This window comes from Taudactylus pleione, unplaced genomic scaffold (assembly GCF_031769625.1).
Source record: "Taudactylus pleione unplaced genomic scaffold, aTauple2 ptg000244l, whole genome shotgun sequence".
Lineage (NCBI taxonomy): Eukaryota > Metazoa > Chordata > Amphibia > Anura > Myobatrachidae > Taudactylus > Taudactylus pleione.
Window position 1 is genome coordinate 8,306,276 of NW_028284646.1, and position 14,598 is coordinate 8,320,873.

General features: G+C 38.9%; 1 protein-coding gene across 2 annotated transcripts in view; it reads right to left on the reverse strand.

The window, feature by feature from the left end:
* The window catches only part of MYOM2 (myomesin 2), a 184,744-nt gene that overhangs the window by 60,277 nt on the left and 109,869 nt on the right, over positions 1-14,598 (reverse strand). For both annotated transcript variants that reach the window (XM_088479697.1, XM_088479696.1), the window contains 5 exons: positions 7,954-8,080; positions 4,939-5,117; positions 2,117-2,231; positions 1,363-1,519; positions 1,144-1,250 (listed from right to left, as the gene is read on the reverse strand). In XM_088479697.1, the coding sequence (XP_088335823.1) occupies positions 1,144-1,250; positions 1,363-1,519; positions 2,117-2,231; positions 4,939-5,117; positions 7,954-8,080 (685 nt within the window). The remainder of the gene's footprint in view (positions 1-1,143; positions 1,251-1,362; positions 1,520-2,116; positions 2,232-4,938; positions 5,118-7,953; positions 8,081-14,598) is intronic.

The following is a 14,598-nucleotide window of genomic DNA, read 5'->3' on the forward strand; positions in this document are numbered from 1 at the left end:
ATATATATATATATATATTAACAATTAATATATGAACAAGCCTCTTCTTATAATCATACTGTATAATAGTGCAGAATAGGTTTACCTGTTATTGTGTCACAAGTCCAGGCTGTTATAGCCTAGTGATGGTAGTGGTTCTTTCCCCATGCTATCTGTTGTCCTGATTTTACCACTGCTAGATTACTGTAGGCTTTGAGAACTTGTGCTCAGGGCCGTAACTAGGGTAGTGCGACCTGTGCCACCTCACAGGGCACCGCAGGGCAGGGGGGCGCTGTTCGAGCCTTTAAATTTTCCGTTTATAATCATTCTCACTTGTAGCTTCCTCTTATTTTATCCCCAGCATCTCCTGGCCTCCCCATCTTTTCCCTGGCCCTTCCCCATGAGGCCATGGCACCTTTTACAGGTGCGTTTTGTCCCCATTTCAAAAATAGGGGGGCGCCAATGCTCTTTCTGGCACCGGACACCAAATAGTCTAGTTACGGCTCTGCTAGTGCTAGCAATATTTGGGGAGTACGAAGGCTTTAAGGATAATTATTATTATTTTTAACAAGATCATGATGAGATGATGACTGGTGTTTTAATAGCATGATGAAATACTAGTTTATCATCATGCTTTATGTATACACACAGATTTACGCTCATCAGATCTTAAGACTCAGCACATTACTTTTGCAGGTGAATTATTTTTTATTTATTTCTATATATCATGCCCAATTTTACCCCAACTCTTCATCAGTTCCCTATATTTGTGTCAGTAACTTCCAGATGCTTCAGTTTCCTCCCACAGTCCAAAAACTCTGGTAAGTGAATTAGCTGCTGACAAAAATGGACACTATAGTAGTACCTGTAAGTGTGTGCTATTGTGTTAGAGAATTTAGGCTATAAGGGGTATATTTACTAAAGTGTGGGTTTTTAGAAGTGGAGATGTTGCCCATAGCAACCAACCAGATTCTAGATGCTAGATAAATGTTAAGTAGAATCTGATTGGTTGCTATGGGCAACATGTCTACTTCTAAAAACTCTCACTTTAGTAAATATACCCCATAGCTCCAATTTGGCAATTACTTATGTGAATGATTCAATATTCTCTGTACAGTGCTGCATAATATTGTGGTATAATAGTACAATAATATTTCCTCTTACCATTTGCTTCCAGCACATAGCTAGATGAAATTCCATCGGTATCACTAACTGCCACTGAGTATGTTCCCAAGTCATCCTTGTCTGGGTTTTTAAAGTACAATTTGGAACTAAAAAGCAATTAAAAGAGGATGCATAAACACGGTCAATAAATATGTATCATATTCATCATGTATAACACATTACATTAAGGTCAGAATTTGTTTCTAGATAAAGACATACTTTTCTCCAATAGTTTCGATCTTGAATTTTTGGTCATCGCTAATTTCCTCATAGGTTTTGCACCAGGTGAATTGAGATGCTTCTGATATTTCAGTGCAGTTGTAAGACATGTAAATGTTTCCTTCTTCGTCCACTCCTGCAGTGATCTCCTGAACACCTGGCATTTAGGAAACAGTTATAGTTCCTATTATAGCATAGCTTTTCTATGACTAGCAGAAGCAGTTGTCACAAAACATTCCATGCAAGATATAAATGATAGCAAAACATTGGGCTCAGTACATCTTTTACTGAAGTACATACTACACATATTGGAAACATTTACGGGTGAGTAACAAACATAAATCTTAAAAGCAAATGTGCTAATTTCCCTTGACAATATGTCCATGGGATTAATTTTCACTGTTTTGCTAGTAATTGTTCCAGAGGAACAATTCCCTCACAGAATCATCAATTAGAATTACATGCACATGGGCCATAAGCTGTCTCAGATGAGTCCTGCTGTGTTCTAGATACAGTAGTGCCACTCTGCTTGTGCTTATTCAGAGCAATACATGATAGTCACTGGTGTGAATGTTAGTGTTATAAATATATATATATATATATATATATATATATATATATATATATATACAGGTGTTTAGAAAGTATCTTACAGGTCAAAGGAAATCAAATAAAACATTGTGTCTAGTTAAACTGTTTCTTTGTAATTATATTTAGATTTTCTTTGGTAATTTGATATTCCTTACATACATACCTGGTCTTGCATGGACAAGAATTGGCTCAGAAATATCAGATGGTTTACCAATGCCAGATGCATTCACAGCACGGATTTGGAAAACATATGTTTTTCCGTCTTCCAGTTCCTTGACCTTGACAACATCATCAGAATCAAAACATGACATAAAAAATCAATATGATGAAGAAGCTTTGGTAATGTTTGGTAATGTTAGCAATGTTAACATGCTATTAGTAAATACTCCAAGCTAACCTTGTTCCTAAAATAGCAAAAAATGACTGGAAGACTCCAATAAATCACTATGATATTAATAAGGTGTAATTATTACTTCAGTTCCATATGTGGCCATAAGTTAATGTATGTGGCCATAAGGTAATGTATAAGTTGGTAGTATTTTAGTTTATATGGATAAAAAAATAAATGTTTAGACAGTGATTTCTATGGGAAATGGCTTGGCAAAATGAAATGTTTAAAAGAATCACAGTACTTTTGTTTAACATTGTTTGTATAGGAATACTGTACATAGTCCCTCTACTTTAGAGGAGTACAAATGTAAAATGCCCAGGTTTTGAGAAAACTCTCTGTTGATGCGTAGGCACATATCATTCAAGTTCTAGGTCATTTGAACACCCGGTCAATTGGATTTTAGTCTATTTAACAACCAATATCTACAGTAGACTGTGACATTTGGAAACTACTAGTTTGTTTTGACTGATATAAGGATTAGATTTATGGACTTGTTTTATGAACTAGATCTAGGGTTAAAATTTGGGTTAGAGATTTGGACAGTAATTGGGAACTTGGGTGCTGATACAGAGTTAGTACTATGCCATTTGGTGTTTCATATGTTGTGTGAATCCCACACAGAGTCATCACGCATCCTGAACATGATACCTTATATTGTTACCCCTTTAAGCCAAATGATATCCTTGATTGACCAGGCTAGCTAGCTCTGGTATCAGTCTTAAGGGGGCATTTAATTAACTTCTGTGCTTTAATGCCTGCTAATTGATCCTCCAGGCTAATTAAATTAGCCCCGGAACCTGCACTTATCAGAGGCGTGGCCTAATCTCAGGAGGCATGGCCACGCCCCCTTTAGAGAAAACACTATGGAGCTATGGAGGGGAGCGCTGTGAGCCCCTCAGCCAGGGGCAAATCCAGGGGGGCATGATCAGTGTGATCACTCCTCTCCACCCCCACACAGGCAGAGGAGTGGAGACGGTAGTCTCCCTGGTCCCACTGCAGCCCAGCACAGAGCAGCATGTAATGGGTTGCTGACAGCTGCTTATTGGGCATTTCATTTCAGGAACTCAGCAGGCTATGAAAAAAATCCCAGATAACTAACTGTTTTGATATAGGCATCAGTGTTAACACATAGAATCCATGAACTTATATCGTATCCTATGTGTATTCGCCCCGAAAATAGATAATTTTTCAGGCAAATAAAACGGGATTTAATTGTACTGCCCAATGGCAAATCAAGCATTAAAATCCAGTTTTATTGGCCCAAAAGGTTATCAGGTCTAATTTAATCCCTCCTTAGGGTCTGACGCAATGTTGTCGTTTACGGTTTTGAGTGATTATCGGCAATCTGTGCATGCGTCTGAGTTGCACTGTGCATGCGTCTGAGTTGCACTGTGCATGCGTCAAGTTTAATTTTCGCTGTCGCTCACAGTGAGAATTTATTTGTAAAGTGATTGACAGGCAGGGACCATTTGTGGGCAGCAATGGGGAGCTGCTGACTGAAAGGCAGGCGTAACGCAACCATTTGCAGGGTGATCCATCACGTAGTAAAAATTGTCTCAGTTCCTGTGGCCATTCTGCACGACTGTAGGATTAATCACAAGTCTGATAATCAACTGATCTGTGACCAAGCTGCGTCTTTGTACACAGTCATTTGGATTTGCAAAGCCGAGGGTGGGTGTACATCTCTGAATAAGACCCTTAGTGCAGTGTAGGGGTGCCACTGCCAAATAAGGATATCCAAACCGCAAACTGCTCACATAAAGTTGCTTTTATTCACAGTAAACCAGGAATTTAACAAATTAAACTCCTATCCCCATTCTGGGCTCTTCTACATTTTTTGACCCTCTCTAAGACATGTGCAGATAATTCATTTAGCAGTTTGTCTGCAAGAGATCTGCTTTCACTCAGATTCTTTCAGTGCTCTTGTCTCTTACCTGCAATTTTAGGGTGGGAGCCGATTCCTACTCAGCTTTCATCCTATACTGCTGCCTACAGCCTTCTTTTAGTGGTCTTATCAGACCAGGACTTAGATCCCTATCCTGGGCTACACCTACAGTTACTGTCTCACAGGCTTTTACTTTTTTATGTGTACGTGTGAGCGTGTGTGTGTGCGTGTGTGCATGTGTGTGTGTAACATGTCAAATTGCACCTCTTATACCCCTTATACATATCATACAAGCCTCTCATAGTACTTGCTATACAGTATCATACAGTGAGGCCTTAAAAATTTGCAGTATACTCATCGAAAACACCTGTTTTCGAGGGATATCCACAAATATTAAATATCCGCAAGATGTACTATGGAAAGATCACAGCAGAGATCTTCGATATCTACTGCGCTCCCTCTATTTCCGACAGCAGTTGCAACTTCCGTAGGTCTCTATGGGGTTTGTGAAATTGTCAGATTTACCAAGTTTAGGAATGCGAAGAGAGAAAGAAACATTGTGCCCCCTTGCCCTCCCCCCCAATCCAGCTTTGCCTGTAAAGACACATTATTGTGATGGGTAAATGTTCTTCCCCTGTAATTTGGGAGCATTTCAGTGCTTGGTATCTTTCCACAGTACAGTCAGTATATGTCTAGCAAATATCTGTACCTTTAGGTAGCGGTTTGCTGTTGCTGTCTGGTTCACTCTTGTCCACTGTTCTTCATCCACATCTTTGTATTCAACAAAATACCCCACAATAGGACTGTTTCCTGAATAAATAGGTTCCTTCCAGAGTATCACCAGGGAAGTATCCCTGACCTCACAGAAAGTAAGGTCATAGGATGGTCCTACATTTATAAAAGCAAAATCAAATTGTCAGTATATAAATCCACCTATTAAGAAAAAGAACTGAAGTTGGAATTAGACCACTTACGTTATTAACTTAACCAATACGGAGTACATAGTAACTAAGATAAAATATATACATTCACAAAGACTTAAGACAGCACACACTTTAAATATAGCCCTTTGTGTACCAACCAGATACCTGTAGCATAAAAAGTGTGAACACACTCTGTAATCCTATACAAAGTCCACATCCTTTCTCTGGAAGTAATCTTTGTCCAAGTTACTAAGGATATTTCAAACTTTTTTATTTTGTCCTTCCACTTGCTAAATCCACTGCAAATAGTTAGTTGGATAATTTTCAACTTTAATTTAGATATGGTAATCATTAAACACAGACACATTTAAAATAGTACATTTAGTAACTGTATCATAATTGTTGTTCAGGACTAGATATTAAGATTTAAGGGGTGTAGACAGTTTATTTATGGGGGTGCACCTTGTGTATTCTGGAGTTGAAATAATGTTGTTTCTCTCAAAAGTATTTGGTTAGGTCACTATACTTTCCAGATTCACGTTGTATGGAAAGAAAATTTATATGTGTAATTAAAAAAAACTATTTTTATATCCCCTGAGGAAAGTCCTAGGAAAGGGATGAAACGCATTTGAACACTATGCTACAAGGATAACAACCCATCTTGGTACTTTTAATTTCCTGGAGTTATAGAAACTTTGGACTGGAACCTGGTTGGACTCTCTATAACCACCAGCATCTGACTGCAACAGATAAGCTAATTTATGTTTATTTCTTGTATGTTTTTAACGATATATGTGTGCTTGTGGAAAATAAAATGATTTGGTTTTATTGGAAGAAATTTATCCTACATTCAGCTAAGCTGATAAGCCGCAAAGATGCTCATTCTATCACTGCACCATCTAAGACAGGTCTGTCTACTCTATCTATTCTTAGGTTCAGCTTATGTTCATTATTGCAACCAATCTTTATTTCTAGTTGAGTTGATCCTCATTAAGGGGCTTATTCTGAGTCGGATGCAGTTAAGTGATTTTCTTCTTCTGCGCCTGTTTCCAAAGTCCGCGCGCACAGACACAGTTGCTTTTGAGGCGCATGGAAAATGAACAATCACAGTAAAGTTTCAAAAATGTATTGAACGTTCCTAGCCGGTGACAGCGAGGTGGTTAAGCTAATGCACAGAGATGGTCTGTTTTGTGGGTGTGTTATGGGAGTCACAGGCATGTCACTCACTGATAGTGGTTGCATACACCGAATTGTTCACATACTGTAGAAGGCAATATTGAGATGGACAATCTGTATTTGCCATAATGATGGTGCAAGTTTTGATAGTGTGACCACACCAATCGGTATTTGAGAGTCTAAAGAAGCTCAATGTGGGTGTTTCAGTGCTTGCACATGCAGGCACACTGATGTACACCAGGGGAGGACTTGTAGCGGAATTTGCATAAAGTCACAGAAGCAATACCGGCAAAAGACGCACATACGATGCTACAGCCACTGACAGCCCCTGTGTGTACTAATACTTATATGTGTTAATGTGCTTAAATGTTACCTTCTTCCACTAGAATCCCATATGTTATATGCTACTTTTCTTCATGCATATTAGATATTCTCAGTAGTGCCTGGTTTTGATCAAACCTTTGACTGATAATGACTCTGAGCTATCTATTCCAGTATCACCATGCCATTACTTTAAATGGAGTCTGTATTTAAAGTAATGGCATACAACACATTACAGCTTTATATAAAGATAAGTGTAAATGGGATGCATATTATACAATAAACATATACTTGTGTTGAATAATCCAAATATACATTATTGTAGATGGAAAAATTTAATGAACATACAGTAGTTTAACTATTTTACAGTCGATTGAATCATATCACCAATCTCCAAGTAAGATAAATGCAGAGGTAAGTGAATTAATTTACTCTATTCTCTATTCAATACGTCACCAGTTATTTAATCTCCTATATATTGCCATGTCTGATGCTACTTCTGATGCATAAAAATATGCACACTTTTGTTTTCTCCTTTCTTGCATGTGCTGGCAATGCTTTCACGGTGATGGAATCGAATATAAAGTGGGCTAAGCTGCATCAAAACTATATGGAAAACACACAGAGATTTATTTTGCACTTCTGATGCATAAAAATATACACACTTGTTTTCTCCTTTCTTGCATGTGCTGGCAGTGCTTTCATGGTCATGGAATGGAATATAATGTAGGTTAATCTACATTATACTAAAGTTCACGCAGTGGCATAAAAGCCCCTGCGTTCGGAAGGAGCCGGACTGGGACGGAGGGATCCGTAAGGATCCCTCTTCGCAACCTGGGACTCCTTGCCATAGGGAAGTACTGCGGTGTGCGTCGCGAGCGGGATCAAACACCATCTGAAGATGGCGAATGCTCCCGCAGTCAAGCTCTGAAAATATTGTATTTTCAGAGCTTGGTGAATTTCTGTCCCCATACTAGTGTATGGGGACAGCGGGCCTTATATAACTATGTGAAATAGGCATATCTGGAGATGCTGCCTAGGCTACATAGGTGTGCATCTGCAGGGAGCATGCTTCACTAATATGACCATAACTTGCATTTGCAAGCTCCAATCCACCTCCTCAGACCCAATTTCAAACATAAGGGGCCATAGATGCAAGAAAAATTAAATATTACTTTGTTTTCCTGTGCATGTGGGGTTAAATATAGAATACATATTTTGATCCACAAGTGGACTTACATCCAATTCTGAGTCAGGCCCTCAGTGTGCACAGAAAACTAAATAACATATTAGGTGTGTCTTACCTGGCTCAGGAAACGTCCATGCCTCACACTTAAAGTGTTCACTTGGATCAGAGGGAAGGCCGAGACCAGCAAGGTTACATGCAGTCACTTTAAATTCATAGAAAGCACCCTCACTCAGGTCCTCAACCTGTCAGGAATAATTCAATAGACATTTGAACTTAATGTTAATGTGATGAAATATTTTTATAAATTCTTTATTTTGAGTTTGAAGAGTTTCACAGCATATAAAAACAATTACATATCATTATCACACTGGTAGAGTATAAGGGGTGACAATTCTTTATTTTTTGAACCAAGCCTTAACCAAATGAAGACAAAATATATAACCTCTTTTACCATCATATACAGACAAAACTCCTGAAAACAGAAACGTACACAACAAACCATTTCTAAGAGTGGGGAAGACGAGACAAAGGAAAGAAGTGAAGGGAAAACGCAGGATTTGGAGGAAAACAGTGGGGAACAAAGATAATGTAAAAGAATGAAGAAGTGCGATGGCCAGAGAAGGCTTGAGCTAAATAAAATATGTCTACATCTGATTTTCAGGGATTCTGACTTTATATGAAGGAAAATACTTAAACTCCATCCAGCTAAACCAGGTTGCAATAAAGGCTGCGTGAATAATATCCTCCATATTCATAGAGAAGTCCAATCCTATATCAAAGGGGCCACCACTGAGCACCAGCGAACTGGGACAACCACTCTTGCATTAATATGTTTAAGGAGGTTTTTTTTAGACTGGGATATAAGTGTGTCTGTGTACAAAAGTAACCAAAAGTCTGGTATTATCGGCACCTGGTAAACCAGAATTTCTGAAGATAGTGCTATAGTTTTGGACCAAAAGGGGGAAATGAGGGGGCAGTCCCACCATATGTGTATCAAAATACCTCTATCTTTGCCACATCTCCAGCACATAGGGGACACTGAAGGGAAAAATGTATTTAGCATAACCGGACACCTGTACCGCCTTGTCAAAAGTGTATATTGAGTTTCAAGTATTTCGATGCTAGAAGAGCAGACAGAGGTAATTTGAAAGGCTTTCTCCCAATTTATATGATGGGTTAGCAGGAAAGTGGCCAGACAGAAGGATTTGATAAGTACCAGAAATGACATGGATGGGGTCTGAGGGGGTGAGATCACATGGTCTCAAACGGTGTAAGATCCCTACCATACTGGGAGATCCCTCCCTGAAAGGAGGCAAAATGATGCATCTGAAAGTAAAGCCAATAATCTCATCAGGGTTACCAGCACAAGCACATAGTGCAGAGAAGGACCTAATCACCCCATTAAAGATGAGATGTCTCAGTCTGATAACACCTGCCTCCTTCCACAAGGACACAGTCTGGCCTCATGTCCCAGGAGGAAAGAGAGGGTAACAAAAATAGGTGTAAGTGAAACTATCACTAAGGAAATTCCTGTCCTAAGGCACAGTTTTTTTCCATATAATAAAATGGGGCCAACGAGCCTATAATGCTAGAGCACCATGGTGTTGTTAAGGCACAGGTTCGTAGAGGAGGATTCCAATTATACATGCTGCTTCCTTCCCAGATCCCTGGACCAATATAAGATCATGTTTAAAACTGTAGTTTGATAATAAGCTGAAATCAAGGGCAATTGTTGGCCACCTTGCCTTTTTGGTCTAAAAAGATGAAGATGCTTATATTTGGGTTTTTGTCTGACACAAAGTTAGGAATAATTTTGTGTGCATCTGGTAAGAAGCGGGGAAGAAGCTTCAGGGTAATTGCTTGGAAGAGATATAGGAGCCTAAGGTGTATGTTAATTTTAATTATGTTTATGAGTCCCAACAGAGAAAACTTTTGAGTGAGCCATTGTGACTCCAGTAATTTCTTACTTAGGAGAGGGACATAACTTAGGGCCACAGTTGTATGAAGACATTTTGGGATGAGTATGCCTAAATACTTGATGTGGGAGGGGTGCCAGACAAATGAAAAGGAAGCAGTCAGGGCCCAGACAGTCTCCACTGAGACAGTAACATTTAAAGACATGGATTTTGTAAAATTGATTTTAAAATTGGTCATCTGACCAACTGAGTCAAATACCTACATGAGGTTAAGTAGAGAAGTTACCGGGTTCCCATCAGGTCATCAGCAAAAAGAGCTAAATGGTGGTCTCTAGCACCCACTCTCAACCCAGTAATTTTAGAGCTGCCTCTAATTGCTCTCGCCAAGACCTCCATACACAATACATAAAACAATGGCGAGAGAGGGCAGATTTGGCATGTGCCATTAGACATTTTAATCTTTTCAGATAATATCCCATTTACTCTGATCTGTGCTGATGGAGCCGGATATAGGAAAATAATCTTCTGCAAAAACCCCTGTCCCAAGCCCAACCCCGTCAGGCCCACCCTCATATAGCCCCAGTCCACCCAATCAAAAGCTTTCTTGACATCTGAGGAGAAAAGCATCATCAAGATATTTTTACTCTGAGCGTAGGCTATCAAATCGATCACTTTAGTAGTGGTGTCCCTCACCTCTCTGCCTGGTACAAAGCCAACCTGATCTGAGTGAATGACGCCCCTGAAGTAGCAGCCGAAGATGATTCGCCATCAGTCTGGCGTATAGTTTAATATCAATATTTAACAGGGAAATAGGCCTATAGCTGGCTGGAAGGAATGGGACTTTGCCCTCTTTTGGGATAATGGTAATATGATCACCAAGGGACTGGCCAGAGAAAGGGGGCTGCTGAGATATGGCATTGCACGCCCGCAGTAAAAGACAAATAAGTTTGTCCTGAAAGGCTTTATAATATTAAATAGTAAAGCTGTCAGGACCAGGGCTCTTGTCTGTCAATGATGACTTGAGAATATGAAACAAATTGCCTTCCGTGTATAGCACTTCCAGGGCTTGTGTCACTGCTTCAAGTAGAGTAGGGAACTCAACTTCCTCCAGGAAGCTTGCAACTGCTTACTCGTGATCTGCTTGTTCAGACTCTATGCGAGTCAAAGATAAATTATATAATTCTCAATAGTAAGCATGGAAAATCCTGGCAAGTGCTACATCTGTACTACAAGGAGCACCAGTTGGATATATACTGTATGTGAGTGACCTCTGGGTCCTGAGAGCTCTTGCTAGCATCTTGCCTGGTTTATTTCTCCATCGGTGATATTTGTGGCAGCAGCATTGGTATGCTCGCCGGACCCCATCATTAAGCTAGCTATTCAAAGAAGTAATAGCATTTTGAAGCTCTATGTATGTGTCAAGAGCTAAGGTACTTTCATGGGCCATTTCAAGGATTTTATTTTTGAGAACAGAACATTTCTGCACTCAGTTGTTTGCTTCTTAAGAAAGGAGCTAAGTAGAATACACCTGCCCCTGACAACACACTTGTGTGGCTCCCAAATCATGACTGGCAATACATCTACGGTGACATTCAAGAAGATATACTCATCTATAGTCTCTGCAAGTTGTGCCCTACAGGTCGTGTCCCATTGTTCATTAAACTGCCAATGCCAATGATGAGGTGGGGGGGTGACAGAGATGCAGGGAGAGAGTGATAGGAACATGATCAGATCTCACAATCTGGCTGACGGTCACATCTAAGAGTAGATCTAAGTAGGAGTGGTTCACACAAAAATAGTTTATATGGGAGTATGAATTGTGTGGGGTGAATAGAATGTGAAGTCCCTCATTGTAGGGTGAAGCAATCGCCAGGTATCCAATAATTGGAAATCATGTAAAATCGATCAAAAGCACCTGGCTTCTTTAAGTGAGGTCCTAGATGCCATAGTGGAGGTGTCCAGTGAGGGTTCCAGTGCCCAGTTAAAATCTCCACCGACCACCAGGACCCCTTCTATATGTGATTCAATTAATTCTAAAGATTCACTAAGGATGTGGGATTGGCCTTGGTTAGGTAGATATAAATTTATAAATATAAATTTTACATAGTGGCTTTAATCAGCAACCCCCTACCATCTCCTATTGGCCCCTCTGTAAAACCCATGAGCTTAAGGTGTTTAGAAAATAATATGGCAACTCCCCAAGCCTTAGAGCTAAAGATGTCATTAAAATATGCCTGAGGAAAGTGACGAGAGTGAAGTCCCAGGGAGGCATCCTTCCTAAAATGTATCTCTTGCAGATATACTACATCAAACCTGTTAGCATATAATGAGTGTATCAAGCTAGATCTATTCTCCGGTCAATTGAGGACTTTTTAGAAAACAGTGTTAGTTTAGCCATAGGGAAGCGATAACTGAGTAGCCCACAAATGAGCTAGCTGCTGACCATAAGTTATCATAATACAGTCATATAGACAGTTTCACCTGCAGGAAAAATGGGGAGGTAAGATAGGGAGGGAATGTGATGACATGTTTGAGGAGAGAATGTTTTGAAATATGTCAAAATTCTTTGGGTTTTACTTTTTACATAACAGTCAAGACTTGGTATAAATAGAAATTGTTTGCCCTCCTCAGATCTGGAAACAAGGCAAAGAAACATTTCACATGATCTTATTGTGTGATATCTGATTTCTTTCAGCCCAGACTTCTCAGAGTTTCCGGGAGTTACATCGGGAGCACAAGTAAGCTTCCTGAAGCCAATACACATACCGGACTCCTCAGAAGGACAGCTGTTGTTACTAATGGTCTTAAATATGGAGGAACCTGCCCAGCAGCAGAAGACTGGATGCCAAAGTGGGCCAGGCATTTCAAACCTAAAGAGAAGTTTCAGAATGTGTTTATTTTATTCTTTGTGTCTGTATTGCAAATGTTTGCTGGCTCATTTGTTTAAATGGTTTACCATGCCTTGGAGCTCGGACATAGTTGTGTTGTGTTATAAAACCCAGATTATTAAAGAGGTACTTCGTTACATTAAACTTCATTCTGAATTCATTTATTGTTTGGGTATAATGTCATTAATTTTAAATAATGTATTGATGATGTCATTTGATGTAAAATGTCTGTGTATATTATGCTAAATATTGTAGTATTTGTGATGATAGTGATGTCATCTGATTTGCAGAGCATGAGCTTATGTAATGCTGATTATTAGGATATGTCTAATAGTGAGAATAAATTATGAGAAAACAATTAAATATTATACATAGAAGCAAAGTGGCATATTCACACTGAGTTATCTCTGAGCTATAAGTCCTCCTGCTTTGCCATTTAGCATAGCAAAGTAGGAAGATTTAGCACCAGACTGTGTTAATGTCACAGTAGCAGGAATAGGGGTCTGAAAAATCACCCCTGGCGAACTCAGCACCTCCAGAATCGCATTGGTAATGCACATATGCAATCTGTCTGCAAACACTTTGAGATTCCAATAAGAATGCAAAGCGATAAGGAGTATTAAAAAACACTCAAGCTTTTTTTAAATACACATCTTCTATTCACTCATATTACATCTACATTAATTTTCGAGACACTTTATGTAATTCCTGAAGACATTACTGTTGACGGCATTCTCTCACCTCAACAAAGATCCTACTACTAGTGGGCATAACTTTAACATACCAATCAAACTTAAAAAAGAATGTTTCTAACAGGAAGCTCTTATTTTCAGAGCATACGGTTTCCTTAGTCAAGAGCACACCACACATCAATGGTGTTTTTGACAGGTAGGCAATGCCTCTAATACCTGTGATGAGTCTGTGATGACTGCGCTTTATATCAGCTGATATTTGTACAGACAGCAATTGACAGATTTTTTAAAGGACAACTCCAAATTTAGCAGCGCTGTACTTATTTAGATATGCCTCAGACATAAAGAAATCAGATGGGCCTTTCCCTTTGGGAACATTCCCATTACCTGAAGAAGAGAGACAAAATTACTCAAAAATCCTGCAAGCTTTCCCTGCAACTATATTGCAACATTCTGGAATGCTCTCCATAGCTCACGGACACAAAGGTCTATTGTACAGCTATGAATGGACTTTAGTTCTCTAGGACCGAAAGATGCAGCAGTAGTTGGCAAGGTCCTGCTCCTGACAAGTTCCTGGTCACTGTCTATACTGTATATATTTCATAAGTGACACTTCTACTAAAGGAGGAGTTGTGCTTTAAAGTCACCCCTGACAAAGTTAGGTATTGTGCAATCTGAGCAATCTGTGTACATTTTTTGCTTTTATTTGAAGGCTTTTTATCATACAAATTACAGCATGTTTCCTAGTGGGCCTTTAATTGCTACAAACTATGTACAATGGATTTGGAATACTCCCATGGTTCAGCAATATAAGAATACTGAAAACTTTATAAATAAATAAAATTGCTGTAGAAACTAAACTTCTTTTTTAACATTATAAGATAGAAAAGTAACAAAAAGAGATTCTTAACTGTATTTTATATGACACAGAAGATGCCACTTGACTATTATCTGATATGGTTGGATTTTTTTTTCATTGAACCATTGGCATAAATTTGACTTAATGTTTTTTTAATTTCAAATACCACAACTCAAAATTTCCAAATAATTTAAACTATCATTCTATTTTATAAGGCATGAATGTTAAAGGCAAATTTAATGCAGTATAGTCAATAATAGCATGCTGGTTCTATGATATTTTTCTGACTGATACGATAATGAGCCGGTAAACAATTGCAGTAATTATAAGCAAATAACATTTAGATGATACATTTACTGGCTGTGCTATTACACCACTATAAAGTATATGTTTTCTGTAAATTTA